Source organism: Tiliqua scincoides, chromosome 1 (genome assembly GCF_035046505.1).
Source record: "Tiliqua scincoides isolate rTilSci1 chromosome 1, rTilSci1.hap2, whole genome shotgun sequence".
NCBI classification, from domain to species: Eukaryota; Metazoa; Chordata; class Lepidosauria; order Squamata; family Scincidae; genus Tiliqua; species Tiliqua scincoides.
This window is the reverse complement of record NC_089821.1, coordinates 204,069,322-204,086,846: the sequence shown is the minus strand read 5'-3', so window position 1 is coordinate 204,086,846 and position 17,525 is coordinate 204,069,322. Positions and strand designations below refer to the sequence as shown.

The 17,525-nt window shown below is 40.4% G+C and overlaps 1 protein-coding gene across 7 annotated transcripts in view; it reads left to right on the top strand.

Annotated features, from left to right (window-relative positions):
- PTPRK (protein tyrosine phosphatase receptor type K) overlaps positions 1-17,525 on the top strand; it is a 466,239-nt gene that overhangs the window by 337,439 nt on the left and 111,275 nt on the right. For all 7 annotated transcript variants that reach the window (XM_066614422.1, XM_066614429.1, XM_066614387.1 and 4 more), the window contains exon 8: positions 11,243-11,545. In XM_066614422.1, the coding sequence (XP_066470519.1) occupies positions 11,243-11,545 (303 nt within the window). The remainder of the gene's footprint in view (positions 1-11,242; positions 11,546-17,525) is intronic.

The window sequence follows — 17,525 nt, the reverse complement described above, 5'->3', positions numbered from 1 at the left end:
AAGAAGGTTTCTCTGGAATTGAATTGTGCTTTGTTTTGGTCACATTTTTCCTGTTTTTCTATTTCATTTTCATTCTTTTTGACATGCTCATTCACTTTTTATTATACCAGATAGATTTTATTCATCTGGAGGAATGGGTTTAAAGAGGTCACACCTTCTAATCATGCTAGTATTTCCCCTCGTTGAAGGCTATATATTTCTTTTTAATTTAAATGCTGAAGAATGGTCTGGGATTACTACAGCTAAGATACAGAAATCAATGGAATTTATTATCAAGGGATGTCTAATCTCTATAGCTAATACAAGACTTCACAGCTATTTATTAGAGGTGAAGGATACACAACCTGTTAATCATGCATGGAGGCAGAAGAATAAACATGCCATCAGATAAACAGACAAATAATTACCCACAGTGCAGTTATATCTTTGTCTCTTTACCATGCCTCTGAAGCAGGGACAGGTACATTTTGCATGTCTGAAGCTATGTACTAAAATATACTGATGAGCCCTTTGTTGCTATTGAAGCTACTGCTGATTATCCATGCAATAATTCAGATGTTTTCTTCAGATCCCTACAGTGTTGAGTCAATAACATATTTTGCACTGATGATGTCAGTTACCAGGAGAAAGAACAAAAAGCAAATCTCATGAATTCAAATTATAACTTCACTTGAAATAAAATTCAAGTTATTGGGACACTTCACACATTTCAGTTTGTAGATATATGATTCCCAATTCTATTTCACGCTGGCCGGGGTGGGGGGACTACAACAGGTGAGAGAGAGTGTATAAAATTCAGAGGATGTACCAGGTTTGCATGTATACTGAATTATGATCATGATTTATGATTTATAATTTAAATATCTTAACTGGAACAGATGTTACAGTTACCATGGAAATACTGTCAAAAATGGCTTTGTCATAAAGAGTGATTCTCCATTCTGGACACAGTAACAACTTAGCATGTGAATCCCTACTATCTCATTGTGAGCCTCTGCTCATGTTCCTGCTAGTTGGGTTCATACAGTATTGTCATGATTATCAACATAGTAAACTCTTGTCTGTATTATTGCCAAGAGTGAGCATCTGTTGCCAGAGATTGTTTCTGCAGACATCACTGGCAGCTACTAAAACACAAGCTTTGACCCTAAATTAACTATGAAAGAGAGATAGAATTGTTTTATGTAACCTACATGAGTACATCCATTATATTCTGGTGAAATATATGGAGTTCTGCAGGAACAGATTATTGTCCATATTTTCCTTTTGTGCCATTCCAGAATATATAGGCCAGTGTTTCTCAATTTTTGTCCTCCACCGTACCATTTCTCATGATCCACCTATTGGACGTATCACTGGAAGTAACTGGCAATTATGTCATCACCAGTTACTTCTGGATCAGGAGGCCGGATGCAATATGACAAACACTGCTCAGGGCAGATAGGAGGGCTTTTCTTAGCACACAAAAAGCACATGCTAGAACATTGATTGCCAAACCAAGCCTCCTATTGAAACTTCTTGCATTGCATTGCTGGTCTCGCTGCCAGGTGGCAGGGACCTGGGCGGTCTCACAAGTACTATTGGACACCATCTAGTTGAGAAACATTGGTATATCAGCTAAACTTTCAACTCTATATAGGAGGCATAGGTACAGAAAGCACCTCCACCTCTGGGAATGCCCCATCCCTTCTTGTAGTCTCCCCATCATCTTTTCAGTCTGCAAAAGGTGACAGATTGTGCAACAAGTGTTTACTTTTTGCTTTCTAATCTTGTTTGGGGACTTGACTTGGACCTCATTTGGGCTCCTAATGCACAGTTGCCAAGGCAGACAGATATATGATAAGCTACTCCAAGTTGGTCTTGGACACCAGAAACCTCTGATTCAATGAGTCTCCTCACAACCGTCAGGTTTATCTAAGAGGTATGCTCTGCCTTGGCTATCACCAGTGGTCTGTCATGGGACAGGGAGAGAGAAACTTGCCTGCTCTTTTCTGATGCCTTCTCACTGTGGGCCTGAACAGGGAACTACAGAGGGAAGAGAGAGATAAGCAATGCAGCTGGCTGACTACTGGAAAATAAACTTATATGCACATCAGCTTATAGCCTTTTTCTGAGCCATCAGGAAAGCAGGGCAACTTCCTTCTACCTGGATTGCCAGCACACATGTTCCCCCCGCCACGGCAGGGAAATCACATGGATGGCATAGTTCTTGTGAAGCTTATATTCAGGGGAACTGGATCATTGATTGAGTGTGAGATTGTTCTAGATGCTTTTGACCTAGAAAAATCAGGATGAGGCCAGTCATGCCCTGTGATGGTTTACTGTCTCCCCCATGAACCCTCAGAAGTATACAGTTCCACTTCAGGCTCAAAAGGGAGTGCTTTAGTAAGTTGACAAGCCAACATTTTCTAACTTACACGTTCTCTATGCAGAAAGGTGAACAATTTGAACACAGTAACGACTAAGGTACCAAAAGGCTTGGTTTGTTTCTGCCTACCTCTGACCATTCTGCCCCCTACTACTTCAGTTGTAGTGCTGCATCTGCTATCTTTAATGTCTCTGTAGCAACCTCTTGTTTTGTCAGAATGGTCTTGTCCTGTGTCAATCACCAGCTCAGCGTACCAATATCACTTACGGTGCTTCACTCATGATTTCAGTCATGTGATCCACTTTTTGGGCTGAATTCAGACCTTAAGTTGTCTGAAGTGAAAGTTGGGAATTTTGGTGAGCATCTTGTTCGGCAATGTCCCAAGCATCATTATATACTAAGATTTTTAAGGATCAATTCTCTTACTGTATCCTGCAATCTCCATTTAATATTCAAGGCTCTAATCAGACCTTTATTTCAACCAGTTCGTGTAGGTTTGTTCTGTTTCCTTCACCTTAAGCCATTTCTGCCCAGCATTGGATATACACGACAGGGATCAAACATATACACCTGTGGGCTGGGCAGAAATGGGTTAAGGTAGCCTTTCTTAGATGAGTGTTATGACTAGGAGGTGTGTGCTAATCTACAGGAAGTTGACAAATGCTGGAAACTATTCATTTTGGTATTGGTTTTAAACCTAAAGTGAATTCTCTTTTCATTGGTGCTGCCTGACCAAATCCCCACTATATTCAAAATGGCATACAGGATTCACTTGATGTAAGAAGGATGCTGAGAATATTTATTCTTGAGGAAGGTTCTTTCAGGTTAGGTTCTAGCTTATTAATAACCACAAAAGTAGCAAGAAAGTCTGTACTATTTTTATATTTCTGTAGATTAAATTCTGTATTTTGGAGGCCTGTAAGCATTTGGATGTTCTTTCGTTGCACATTATGATGTTCTTTGCTTGTGCTGTGACTGGTTCCTGAGCTTGCAATGTAGCATCTTGGGAGAAATGTATAGGACAGCTTCCTGGGAAGCCTGTACATTCTTTTTGAGGCATTACAGAATGGCTGCGCTTTCTTCTGTAGAGGCTGCCTTTTCAAATGAGATTTTCTGGGAAATCTTGGACCTGCTTTTTTTCTGGAAAAATCTAGTTTTGTTGTATTTGCTGCATTGTTCAGCTTTGGCATTCTCTATAGGTTCTCAAGTAGTAACTTTTCAGAAAAGCCATTTATACCTGTAATTTGTCGTCCTTGAGCTTATTTGCTGTACTACTCTTTGAGTGTTACAAGATAACTCAAGAAAGATAGTGCGTAGATGAGGATCAAGTTGATACTATGGGTTTATTCATAATGAGCCATATTGCCAAAGGAGAACCGAGATGGCATAGTGTGACTTGCAGAAGGCCACCATGTGTGTTTATGACAAAGCGGAGATTTGAAAAAGTGATTTCTGTTTTGTAGGTCAACTCCGAGCTCTATTCTCCACTAGTGTTCCAACAGAGTAATGTTCAGTTTAGTGAACTGTCCCAGATGTACAGACTTGTGCAACACCAAGTATTTGACTGTGATAACCTAGACTAGTTTTTGCAAGATTATGTTATGCAATCTGGAAACTGGATAACTCAAAGGAAGAAAAACTGTTAAAGGCATCAGATACTGTCTCTATTCTTTTTATCATAGTCCTTTTCCTTTGCTATAAAATTTGTCTCATTGTTTTCAATTTCACGCTGACAAATGTGTGTGTTATCTTCAGACCAGAAAAGCCACATCCTTTTATTTCAGATAAATGGAACTGAAATTGTGCATTGTGATCAACCTATAGGATTGCTGTTAAAGAGCAGGAACAGTAAAGCACTTGTCATGCTTGAATGTCCTATCCTTGTGTACATCTTTGAGAAATAGCCTTTTTGTCACAGGCTTGGGGACATATTCTATTTTTCTTTGATTGACAGCGGGTAACGTGTTCTATCATTAAAACTGGCACAGAGAAGATGCATGTTTCTCTCCTTGTTTCTCTTCTAACTGTGAAGGCCTTTGTTTTCACAACATTCTCTGAATAAATTTAGATAATCTCTTCAAGGGACCCTGATAGTGACCTGTCGTATCATGTGTTTTTTTCAAGTGTTGAAGAAATTGAATTTCATTTTGGCCATTATCTTGAGCTACTTATTAAATCATTCTACTGTTGAAAGGTGGCTGGTCGGTCAACAGATTTTGTGTTTTTCTTTTACCCATCCCTCTATTATTAACCTTTCGAGAATTATACCATAAAATGAATAATGGTTTTAGTAAACTTGTATTCAGTCTTCCTGATCTATGTGGTTGTGTAAGGCCACCCATCATGCATGTAATCTTTTGTTGTGTTCAATTCTTACTGTGAGCTGGAAGTCTCAATATGGAGCTTCCCTTGCCTTACTGCTGTTGAAAAAGTGTCAATTTAGCTTTTTAGTAAGAGGATTTATATTAGATATTTAAATATCCACTGCATTTGTTCAGAAAAGTGTGTATTATGGTACTACTGAACATAGGACAGCATTTCTCAAACTGTGAGTTGGGACCTGATTTTTGGTGGGTCATGTAAGGGTTATGGAAAAATCAGATAACTAATTGCCTCAAGCCCTGACGCTATTCAAAAATCAGATAGCTGCTTATTACCCTGCAATAAGCTGAGCCTCCTGCAACTTGCAAAATGTCTGCTATGTGCCCTGCAGGGATCTGAGCTCCTGCAGTTTGTAAGCATGTGTAAGTATAGGGAGGTAAATTTCGGAGAGTCTTTTTCTAGATATTATTACTTGTAAATAAATAGATACATACATACAATAGTATTTCTTTCTAGATCTTCTTTTTTACGTCTGGTAAACCTAGGTGGGTCCCAATAGAGCAGTGGTTCCCAACTTTTAGGAGCTCGCGAACCACTGAGGCAAAAATTGGAATTTATCATGGACCACACTGCTCCTCTGAACACAAAAAATATAATTAATTTATAATAATTAAAGATTATTTAGTAGAAATTTATTATTTTTAGAGAAGATTTCTGGGTTGCTGCTTTTGTTGCCAGCTGTGGCTGTAGGTGGTCTGTTCTCTGCTCTCTTTGGTGGTCCATGGGGAAGCATCTCCCAAGCGAGTGACCCCCCCTTCCGATGGACTACCAAACACGCCAGAGAATGAACTGCCCATAGCAGCAGCTGACACTTCATTGACAGCTACAGATAGTCTGTTCTCCACCCTTTCTGGAGGTCTGTGGGAAGCGGTCACTCAGCAAGATGCTTGAACTGATCAAAGGTTATTTTTTTTTCTGAAATCTCACAGACCGTTTCTCAGGCTCTCACTGACCAACTGTGGTCCCCAGACCACAGGTTGGGAACCAGTGCAATGGAGTATCATTTTTAAAAGTGGGTCCTGGTGCTAAAATTTTTGGGAACCACTGCTATTGGAAGTTGATCTCCATATTAAAAGGAATAGGCATGAAGCTCAGTTAATCTTTCTTCTTTCTCTGAATCACCTCTCTGTTTTCAGGACATCTGTTCTGGTCATTGTGCAGAATGTAAGGTCTATTCACACATTTCATATTCTGTTGCTGTTTTCCCTGGGAGTGTTGAGTAATATATGTGCTGTGCCCTGAGAAAGAGCAATAGTTACGTGGATGTCTGATTCAGATAAGATTGGATATTATTATATCCAAAGGCCAAGAGGGCAGCATCGAACTTGAATCATAGGAAATTCAGTAGTTGCTATTAAACTTCGATTGGCAGAAGTTGGAGTAAAAGGACTCTAATGCCACATTAATTTGAATGCTGGTAGTCCTGAAAATAAATTGTTTTACAGTGCAGTTCTAGCCATAAATAGTGCATGACAATAAGATTGCTTTGTCCACCTGCAGGAGGTGCAGGGAGTCCCACATAGCCCTGCGCTGGGCTCCCTGACTCTTAGAATACTGAGAATATATAAAGTGATTGCAACTTTATTTGTGAAGTATTTGTGAAGTGTTCTAAGACTCAGGGAGCCCTGCAGAGGGCTGCGTAGGGCTCCCCACAACTCCTGGACATCGCAGCAGCCCCCTGTGAGTAGGAGAAACCCCCTTTGCCCCCATGAGCTTACGTGATCCTGGAGTTTGCATCACTGTCTTTGTCCCTTCCCCTTAAGGGGCCAGTGGCTGAAGCTCTCAGGCAGAGGCATTGCAACACTTCAGTTTGAGAACCTCAGGATTAGTGGGTTGTCTCAATGTTTTGCATTTCCCACCATTTCAGGTAGACTACTTTTTAAAATTTCTTCAGGCATCCCACCTGCAGGTTTATCTGTTTGTTGCCTTGTCATTGCCTGTCAGTGATTCTCAGATTTTTTAGCACCGGGATCCACTTTTTGAAATGATCAGGACCCACCAGAAATGATGTCATTAACCTGGAAGTGACATCATCAACTCCCTATCCAACAAAATCAAATCAAAATTATTTATTTAGTTTAAAAATTTACTTAAAATAAAGAAGACCCCTCCTAAACCTCCCAAGCAGTTGCTGATTTGCTTTTAAAAAAATTCCTTGAACATTCCAAAGGCTGCAATCCTAGCTACACCTACCCAGGAGAAAATCCCATTGAATATCATTATTAAAAGTATATACTTAGTAGCCTACTAAAAGTACAGATCTGTAACATTCCCCCCCCCAATGCAGTCTAGACCCACAGTTTGAGAAACACTATATTACATTATTTTAAAAATGCAGACACTGGTTTTTAAAGGGCTGAGTAATTACTTCCAGGGACATTGCAAGGCTTTTAGTCAATTACGAGACTGCACTGTCAGCTTCTTGACCATGCACACCAAATCAGCTGTCCCTGAGTTTACTCCTGGGGAGGAAATTGTACATGTGAACAAATGCTTCTCTAGGGGTTCCCTTTTTGTGCCACTGCGTATGTGCATTTGGGTGTATCCTTCTGTGATGCCCCACTGTGCTGACCAAAGGGAAGCTTAGACAGAGGGCCTAAATGTGTTTGTTTAGTTATTGAAATCAGTGGAAGAGGAACATAAGTACTTGCCTTGCAAAATAAATGTGGAAAACAGCTGAACAGTTATGTACTGTCCCAGGCTTGTAAACTTAATAATGAGTCTTCTTTTAAGGTTCTGGGGCGCAGATGGTGTCATGTTAAAAGAATAGGCATTCCTTAGATTTAATTAGAAATTTTGATTAGGTGGGAAAAGAATAAGTTTAAATGTCTATGAAGATAAGAAAAAATGTCTCTGATGCCCTTTGGAAGTGTAGCCTGCATTGAGAAGAATCCCTTTGCTGGAATTAAATCACAAGAGGGCTCGGCTAGTGTTCTGTAGTAGGGCAGAGGAACCCTGAAGTGTAATAACTGGGGGCATGTTAGTTCTCCTGGTTGAATGAAGTTATTTGTAATGAGATGCAATTAAGTTTTTGGAAACTACTAAACAATCTTGCAACCTCATATCTGGAAACATAATTATTAGGAGATTACTTTCTGCTGAGGCTTTACAGATGGAGATTTTGTGGTGCAGCAGTTTAAAACAATTGAACCTGATCTCTAGAGACCCTGTTATGAATCTTGCTCCAAGAAGAGAGCAAAATTGCATTTTTAAAGCATTGCTTTCAGCAGCAGTGGGACAGTTGGCAGAGCTTCCCAAAGCTGCCGCAGACTTTAATTACCATCTCAGTCTTGACAAAAATTGGTTAATCTCATACCATTGGTAAACATGATGGTGCGAGATCTCCATTCGTCACTTTTTTCCCCTTTCTCTGCCAGGCAGATAAAGGCTCAATTGAATGTGGCTTTCCTTACCAAGACATATTTTTGTTACATTTTAATGAACTTTCAGATGTATTTGTCTGAGATGACCAGTGGTTCAATTTATATAATGTGGAATGTTGAAATGAAATGACAGAGCTTCTAAATACAGCACGACAAGCCAAAAACCTGTACAGTGGGTCATCGGTATCCATGTGGGGTTCATTCTAGGACTATCTATGGATAATAAAATCTACGGGGGGGCAGCACTGCAGTTACTTATCTAGAAGGGGTGCACCTCCCCAGACGATCTCCCAGACATGACTGAAAGGCACTTCTGGTTCACGCCAGCAACTTCCAGTCAATTCCAGAAGTGTTCTGAGACCCTCCAGCCATGAGCTCGGCATCCACAGATACTCAAATCCTAGGTGCCAAGTTGACAGATGAGGAGGGCCCACTGTATCTATTTCTCTCATGTTCTGATGGGGCTTAAGCGGCAGAATTCATTTGAGGCAGGGTAGCCATAGTTTTTGTTTGTTTGCTTAAGGCAGGGGTGCCCAAACCCCGGCCTGGGGGCCACTTGCAGCGCTCAGGGGCTCCTGATCAGACCCTCAGGGAGCCCCCAGTCTCCAATGAGCCTCTGGCCCTCCGGAGACTTGCTGGAACCCATGCTGGCCCAATGCAAGTGCTCTCAGCATGAGGATGACTATTCAACCTCTCACCTGAGCTGTGGGACGTGGGCTCCCTCCACTACTTGCTGTTTCATGTCTGTGATGCAGCAGTGGCAGTGAAGGAAAGGCTGGCCTTACTTTGTGCAAGGCCTTTTATAGGCCTTGAGCTACTGCAAAACCTTCATTCATTCATACAAGTTGCATCTCTAATAAATTCATTTATGTAAATTTATTCAAATTTTAAATGTAAATTAATACTTTTTTCCCTCGGCTCCCGACATAGTGTCAGAGAGATGCTGTGGCCCTCCTGCCAAAACGTTTGGACACCCCTGGCTTAAGGGAATACCATTTTTAGTTTTTTATTTTATTTTAAGGGAACCCAACAAGCACCTAAAATGTCAACTATGAGGAGAGACATACGATTTCTGTCCCCTACAGGTGAGTGCAGTCATGAGGAGGGCTGCACAAAAATAAGTCATTTGTTGAGCCCCATTAAGCCTTTCGCCCCCCCCCAAACCCTCAAAAAATCCAAATTATGAGTCTTGCCTTGTGAGAAGCCTGCCTGAAGGTTCTAAGGCACATTTCTGTTTTTTATTTTTTTTTAACTAGAAGTGTATCTTAGAGAGGCCTCTGATGTGCCTTCTGACATGGGGGAGGCTACGTGCAGCCTCCCTACAACTCAGAACACCTCATACGTAACTGTAGGGCACCTCTGGTCATGTTCAGAGGTTCCCTATGGGCCCACCCACAGATTCTGTTATCCACAGATTTCAGTATCCGCTGGAGTTCTGAGAACCCCAAATGTTGAGGGCTGAATGTATACACTTTAAGTCTTGTTGATATTAGTGGACCTTACTTCTAAGTAGACATACCTAGGATTGTTTTGATAATTTAGGGTTGACTTTTTTGGATGGCAGAGGGGGTGCTGAAATGTACATTGTCAGTTGGGTTCCAGTCCAGTTCTCCTGGCTCTTGTCCATAGTGTTTCATTCTGATGGCCAAATCTGGCAGACATGCTTCTTTTTTATATGAGCTTACTATTGCTATGTTACAGTGTCTGCCTCGGCTATATTCCTCTGTTCTTTTCATCATCTTCCAAAAATCTAAGCAGAGAAAGAGAGAGAGAGAGAGAGAAATATCAGCAAGTTAATAACTTATCCACTAAAAAGATGATGATGATTCAGGTGGGAAACTAGTCATGATGATTTGTGCATTTTAATTTGGAAGAGTTCCAATATTTGGCAATATCTATAAATATATGCACCGATTAAGGATAGGGTGATAGTTAATAGGTTGCATTGTCTTGTGAACTGTATGCTTGAACAGATTTAATGAACCCCCATTTGGCTGTGCCATCTGTGTCTTGTGCTATTTGCTTAGTTAAGATTTTCAGTTAGGTAAATGGACTGTTCTTAGACAATGAAAGTTCATGAATCAATAGAAACATTTTACTTATTTAAGTATAGTGCATTAATATATTTATGTCTAATCTGGTAGCGATGGAAGAAGATTATGCTAAGGTATGCGTTAGCCATAACTTGCTATAGTAAATAAATATACTGAGAGCATAGAAGAGGGAGTATTTCAAGTAGGTCTTTAGTATACGTAGTCATGGTCATGATTTTCATTGTGCAATCATTTTAATTAAGTCAGTCTATAAAGTTAGTCGTGCATGAGGATTGAATGCACTGGGGAGATGGTGATAGATTGATGGCTGCCCAGGAAGTAAAACAGGTTATACTGCTGTTTTCCTGAACAGAGATCTGTGCACATGTTATCGGCTAAGCTTGGATGCTGGTGCACACCTTTATCAGCTAAAATATCTGATTCAGGAGTTTGTATGGGGAGCAAGGAAAGAACTTGACATTAGATATTTCAAAATGATTTTGTAGTATTTCCTGACTTTCTGTGGTGGATTAATAACATCATTACCCAAATAATAAATTTTAATTAATATCTGTATCATTTTGGTTACTGCTAGTTTAGTAGAGCAATTAGTGTAATTAGTAAACAGCATTGCTTGGTGGCATGATGAATCACAGTGCAGAGTGTGTTGATTCTTTACCAGGATGATATATTATCCAATTTACTCAAATTTAATGTGTGCCCAAGGAAACTATGAAACACAGAGAAGTGTAGCAACAGCTCTGGTGGTTTTTGGTTGCTCTTCTTGAGTCATCTGCCTGCATTCTTAAAATACCTAGTTCTGACTAATTCTATCATCTAATTGTGCATTTTATTTTTACAGAATTTGTAAATGCTATCTTTCAAACTTATTCAGAACTGGGAGCATTGCTAGGGGAGGCCAAGGCTTGCCCGCCCATCCCCTGCCAAAAAAGGTGGTAGGGAATCTGACAAACCAGGCAGGGAACTGCATTTCTTGTATGAACTCTGTGCCAGTACATTTCTGAATGAATCAGTTTTGCTAAGTAGGTAACCTTGATTGTATGTTCTGTTTTTAGAGCCTATGAGAACACCCAAAACTCTGAAGATTGCTGAGATCCAGGCCCGACGGATTGCTGTGGATTGGGAATCCCTTGGTTACAACATTACTCGCTGTCACACTTTCAATGTCACTATTTGCTACCATTACTTCCGAGGTCACAATGAAAGCAAAGCAGACTGCTTGGATATGGACCCCAAAGCTCCTCAGCATGTTGTGAACCACCTACCCCCCTATACAAATGTGAGCCTCAAGATGATCCTGACTAATCCTGAAGGAAGAAAAGAGAGTGAAGAGACCATTATCCAGACTGATGAAGATGGTATGTTTGCATGCTTTTCAAGCATTTATCTTAGCTGAAAAAGTAGATGGTCACAGAAATTCTTCCCTACCCAATCCCATTGTTTGGTTTGGTGCATGTCAATACATGCTTGTAAATGGCTGTACATTTTCAAAAGCTTTTGAGAACCCCAGAAACAAATGATGTATCAACATATATTAATGTAAATATCTTGAAAGTACTTTTTCTTTAAAATATAATTTGCTCATAAAATTCCTTAATACTGGAGTAGGAGACTAAAGCCCATTTGGGAATACGAGGAACCCAGTTTAAGATATTTGGAATCTGTAGTGTCTTTGTGTGCTCTTTCTCCTACCCATTCTCATTTCCCAACCCCCTCTCTGGGTGAGTGTTGGGTTCACTTGTAAACCCTGATCAAAATGAAATTCAGATTCACTACTAAATTTGCTTTGATTCTTCTCAAAAGAAATTAGAGATTACATGTGTTGCCAAGCCTAGGTAGAAATTTATGCGTAAGGGGAAGGGAAGAGTACATCTGATCTACTAATGTGATTTCCAGCATTGCATCTGAACTCCGGTCTAAGGTATTTTCAGATTTTATAGAAAAGCATTATTATTTGGAAATATTTTTCAAGACTTATTTCTGTTATCAGTTTCACCTTAAAATTCAGAGGAGGTTCAACAAATTTCTTGTCGCAGTTATGTGTTTTTCCAGATCCCTAAGTAATTATATCTGCATATTATATTGAGATTGCTGCCTTAAAATATCCTTTATTGAATTTCACTAACAAGATTTAACTTTTTGGAGGAAAAATAAAGGACACTAAAGCTTGTTTGGTGATTATCCTTTATGAATCTAAATTTTAAACAAGTTAAAATAGCATTAGATGAAGTTTGCAGTTAGATGGAAATTATAATAAATAGATGTAACTTAATGTTCTTGTAGCCGAGTTTGTAACTGCTTATTAAAATGCAAGAGGAGAATTTGAAAATGCATATATTTTAAAGTCTGGGCACAGATGTTCATATTACACACAAAATCTTCAAAGCATGTGACACTTACTAGTTGCTTCATTAGTGAGGATAGATTTATGAGCTTCAAGTACAGTGAAACTTTTCATTCAATGTAATAGCCACTCTTAGATCTGAAAACATAAGATTAAAAAGCCTAGGGCAAATACAAAGTTTCATTTGCTGTTGGCAAGAATGCCAATCCTAGACTGGGTTTGTAACCTGTTTCGGATGGGATGGCATTCACAGTCTGGGGATCAGCATTGGCCCATCCATGAGGCCAGCTTGAAGCAGCTGATTGGTAGAGGGCGCACTTCACCTGCTTGCCTCCACTACATCTCCTCCTACTTCTTAGATTAGAAAAAGAAGATAGAGGAAGAGAAAATGTGAAATAGAGCGGAGGATTAGTGTTTCTCAACCAGTGTTAGGAGTACCACTAGTTGTACTTGAGATGGTGCCTGGTGGTACTCGCAGCATGCTCGCATACATGCTGCCTGCAGTGAGACCAGGAACATGACACAACAAACAGTGGAAGGAGGCTTGGCAGGCAGAGCTTCAAAGTATGCTTTTCCACACTCAAAAAAGCTCTCCCATCCACCCCGAGCCTCTTATTGGCGTTTGTCATGTCGCATCTGGCCTCCCAACCCGGAAATAACTGGTGATGTCATTGCCAGTTACTTCCGGTGGTACTTCAAATAGATGGACCATTAGAAGTGGTATGGCAGAGGACAGACACTGAGAAAGACTCAACGAACACTGGAGATTGGGAAGAGCCTCTCTGGCACATTATCAAATAAGGGGGGGCAGTACTTGACATGCTGCCTCAGGTATCTCAAGGTCTTTGTCTGGTCCATCCAGGAGTGAAGGTAGCAGCTATTGCTAGGAGTCTCTTTGCCCAACTTTGGCTGGTGTGCATCAAGTCGATGAACTGGAAACTCTCCAATTTATGCAACCAAGACCTGAGAATTTGACTTATGCCCTATATCTAGTGCTTATGTGGTGGTTGTGTTTCAGCTTTCTGTGTATTACACATTTATATTATAATTTGAGGATTTGACCAATTATATCTTGTTGGGGTTTCTTTTCTTGTTTTCATATCTGGTGTCTGCTGGTAAGCAAAGTTGTAAACCTCACTGTGCAGGTAACTCTGTTCCCACTAGCAAAATATTTTAATGCTGGTGTATAGAAAGTGATCAGGCTTCAAGTTTCTTCCCCTTGGGGTCCTTGTATAGAAATGTGGGAATATGAGGAAAGACAGAAATCTCCTGCAGACCCAGTATTAATAACCCGAATGTTCAAACACCTGTGATTTAGATCCCTGCAAACAAAAATGTGTAAGGCAAATGTGAAGTTGTATTTGTTAGCATGGTGGATTTTCAAATGCTAGCTGACAGCTCCATACTTCCAGCTATCCTGCTTCCATGACTCTTGTTCTTCAGCCCTAAAATAAAACTGCATTCACTGCATTAACTTTGGGCTGGAATAAGCATTTGACTGACTTAACAAGAATTCTTGAACCTACAATATTGATATGTCCGAGCTCCATCTAAACCACTCAAACACCTCTTAAGTAACCGATAGCTGATTCTTTGATGATGGGGAGATGAGGGTCCTCCTCCACAAACAATCCCCTCAATTGAAAGGAAGGGAGAGAGAGATCAACAAACTAAGGCTGGTCATAAACTGCAGTGCCAGTTCTATTCCTTTATCTACTCTGGCAGCGCTATTACCCTGCCTAATATCACCAGCCCTACAATTGAGAGGTCCTTTACCTGCTCATCTAGGAATGTCATCACCTGCCAGCAGTGCTCTTCAGTGACTATCTTTGACCAAGCTGGACAGTTAATCCAAAATAGATGAATGAATACAACACAATCAGCGCTTAAAACCGGACCATCAAAAACCTCTTGGGAGAAAGCACAATTTCTCTGGACAATATAATGTTTAACTTTAAAAAAGCATTGAAAAACAGCACAATTTAGAATGCAATAAGAAATGTGATTGCCAATATCTGAAAAAGGTGGAAGAGTGTCTTGCTACACAAGGAACAGTATGCTCCAGTTGCAGCTTAGTATATTTAATATTAAACATTTTATCAATCAGCTTTGTATTTTGTTCAGACCAAATTTACTTTATATGATCATTGCCTTTAATTTCTGACTTATTCTTGGTTTATCCTTAATCCAAATTTACTTATGGCCTTTTCAGGGCGCATTACCTAATAAAGTGGTTAGGTTTATGCGATCTATGAAACCTCATGTCAAACTTCTTGTCCAAGACATCCTAGCCCCGCTATTATTTTTATGTTTAGTTAAATTGGACTGTCTCAGTTGCTGCAAATGTCCCTGAAACTCACATAGTTTCAGATGCACATCAGAATATTGTATTGTGTTTGTGGCAATGAAATCTTTGAAAGTGATTACCTTGAACTGTTGTGATAGTTTGGGATAATCAGTTAAGGGAATAAAGTAGTTTATCATCCAGAATCTTCCTGCCCTTCACAGAAGGGAAAGCTGTTCATTTAGGTAAAATTAAAACTTAAAAAAAAACAACTCACAGTGCTTGAGTTCAGAAGGAGTTGGGAGGTATCTTGGGGAGACTTGTCAAAGCTGGTATGTACTGGAAATGAAACTAACAGTGCAATCCTAACTTGTGCTGGCAGGCCAATGGGCCTACACAATATCCAGCGCAAGTTTGGGGCTGACTGCAGGCCAGCTCAGGGCAGTGGCGACACTAGGATTCGAGTCACCTGGTGCGGGAGGCCTGCGCGTCACCCCATATAGTGGGCGGGGCAACACTCCATGTGGTGGGTGTGGTGATCTACCGCCACCCCGCCCCCACTGGTTTTTGGCTGTACCTTTTGTTATTACACAGATATTTCAATGTGGTTTGTTTCATTGCATTCTGCATGAATGTCCTTATACATAATCATGTCTACGTGTTTGACATTTGGTTTCAGTACATTCCATCATAGGCACATTCAGCTGCCAAAGAAAGCCTATCAGCTGGGCAATACATGCTTCATTTGAGCGGTAGACAAAAGAAACCACAAAGCATTCCCATAGAAAACAGTAATGCCAATAGCATATCAGCAAGTGCCATAAAATTGCACAGAGGGGCTGTCAAGGCACATCACCTGGCCCCCACTTCAGAATCTTCATCAGTACGAAGCATAGAGCAGCAGTCTTCAGTTGACTGATGGATAAATGTATTTTAAAGAAGATAAGTCTTATCTGTGCACCTATGGACTCTTTCTGCAATGAATGTATTTTTAATTCATCATATTGAGTTTTTTTTTGTCCCAGTTAACACTTTTTCATGGCTTTGTATAGTCTGAAATAAATCTGACACTTGTGATAGACCTCTTGCTATGTCTTAATTCTGTTTACACCCTGTGTGGTATTTCCTTTGATCCAGTGGCTTAATTTATTTCTGATCATTACAAAATTGTGATATATTTTGAAAATAAATCTTTAGGAAATGCTCTATGTGTAATTTCTTGCATTTTGGATTAAAGTGTGGGGAAGGACTCATTTGACAGTCTAGACTAATATAGGTTTGTATGGTTAAATATAAGCAACTTATGTGATTGGCAGAACTTACTTAATTTTTCGCCTCTCTTTAATGGCCCACATACTATTTTTTCCAGTATACACACCCTTTCCAGATAAGCAATGATAGTTACAAAGATATGTTCAGATATACATTTTGGCTTTGGATTTTGGAATAACTTTGAACTGATTCATTCATCCCTGAGCTGCATAGGGAATCCACACAGTGGGAATGAAGGAGGAAGCATATAGCTGTATCAAGAGTGCTGACAGCACAATGAGGGTGCTCTAATAATGCTAGCAGCTGCTTTGAATTGTTTAAGCAATGAGTCTGATAATGATACTTCAGAATGACTTTCGATATGAGACAATTATTTCCTGTTTGTGCTGATAAACAAAATGAGGATCAAAGTCCTTGGGAAAAACTTCAAGAGATGTGCCTGAGGAACAGTATACAGAAAAATGGGTAATATGCATCTCTTAGCTGGGATCTTTAACATTAGGCAACCTCTTCTTAGTCCATCTGCAGTTCCTTTTGTCCCCATGTCTTGGGGAGGAACCTGGAACCCTGGACTTATAACTAGAAGACTCTGTTGGGCAGACGGGGGAGGCTTCTGTGCACTAGCATCTGTAACATCAGCTAGTACCCAAGCACATCAGCAGCTAGACTCCCATACACACCTTAACCTAAATATTGTACCTGTTAATTATTTAAATTGTAATCCACTTTGGAACCTATCCAGGCTGGAAAACAGGAAATAGGACACATAAACAATTAATTGGACTGTGATTGCCCTCCAAGGAAGCTACTTTCCCTCTCCCTCACTCTTCTCTCTCCTGCTCCAATGAGGTGCTCTTGGACACCTTGGTTGATGATAGCAATAAGAACACTCTTTCCTCTCCTGGTATGGTGTATCGAACCACACTGCACAAAGGCATCCAAGGTGTCTTGGTGGAGCGTTGCCACAGCAACCCCCCTCCTTGCACTTCACCCTTCTTCACAAGATCAGGAAGAGGAAGTGTGGAGCTGGCGTGCAATAACACATCCATGCACAAAAAGATGTCCTTGGTAGTCTGTATACAGGCTTCTGCAATGTTGCTCTTGGCAAGTGACCTGGTGCCTTCCAGTGGAAATGGGAGCTAAGTTTGGCTGGCTCACTGAAGGCATGCTGCACACCTCTGCTGAGTACAGCCCAGCGCTGTCATGTAGGAGACGCAAGTATTGCCCTAGAACAGTGATTTTCAACCTTTTTCATCTCACAGCACACTGGCAAGGTAATAAACTGCTCAAGGCACACCTACAGTTTTTTGACAATTGACAAGGCACACTATGCTATCAATGGGGGGCTCACATCCCCAATGGTCCTACTAGTAATTGTCCCTCTCCCAAATTCCCACGGCACACCTGGGGACCATTCATGGCACACCAGTGTGCCATG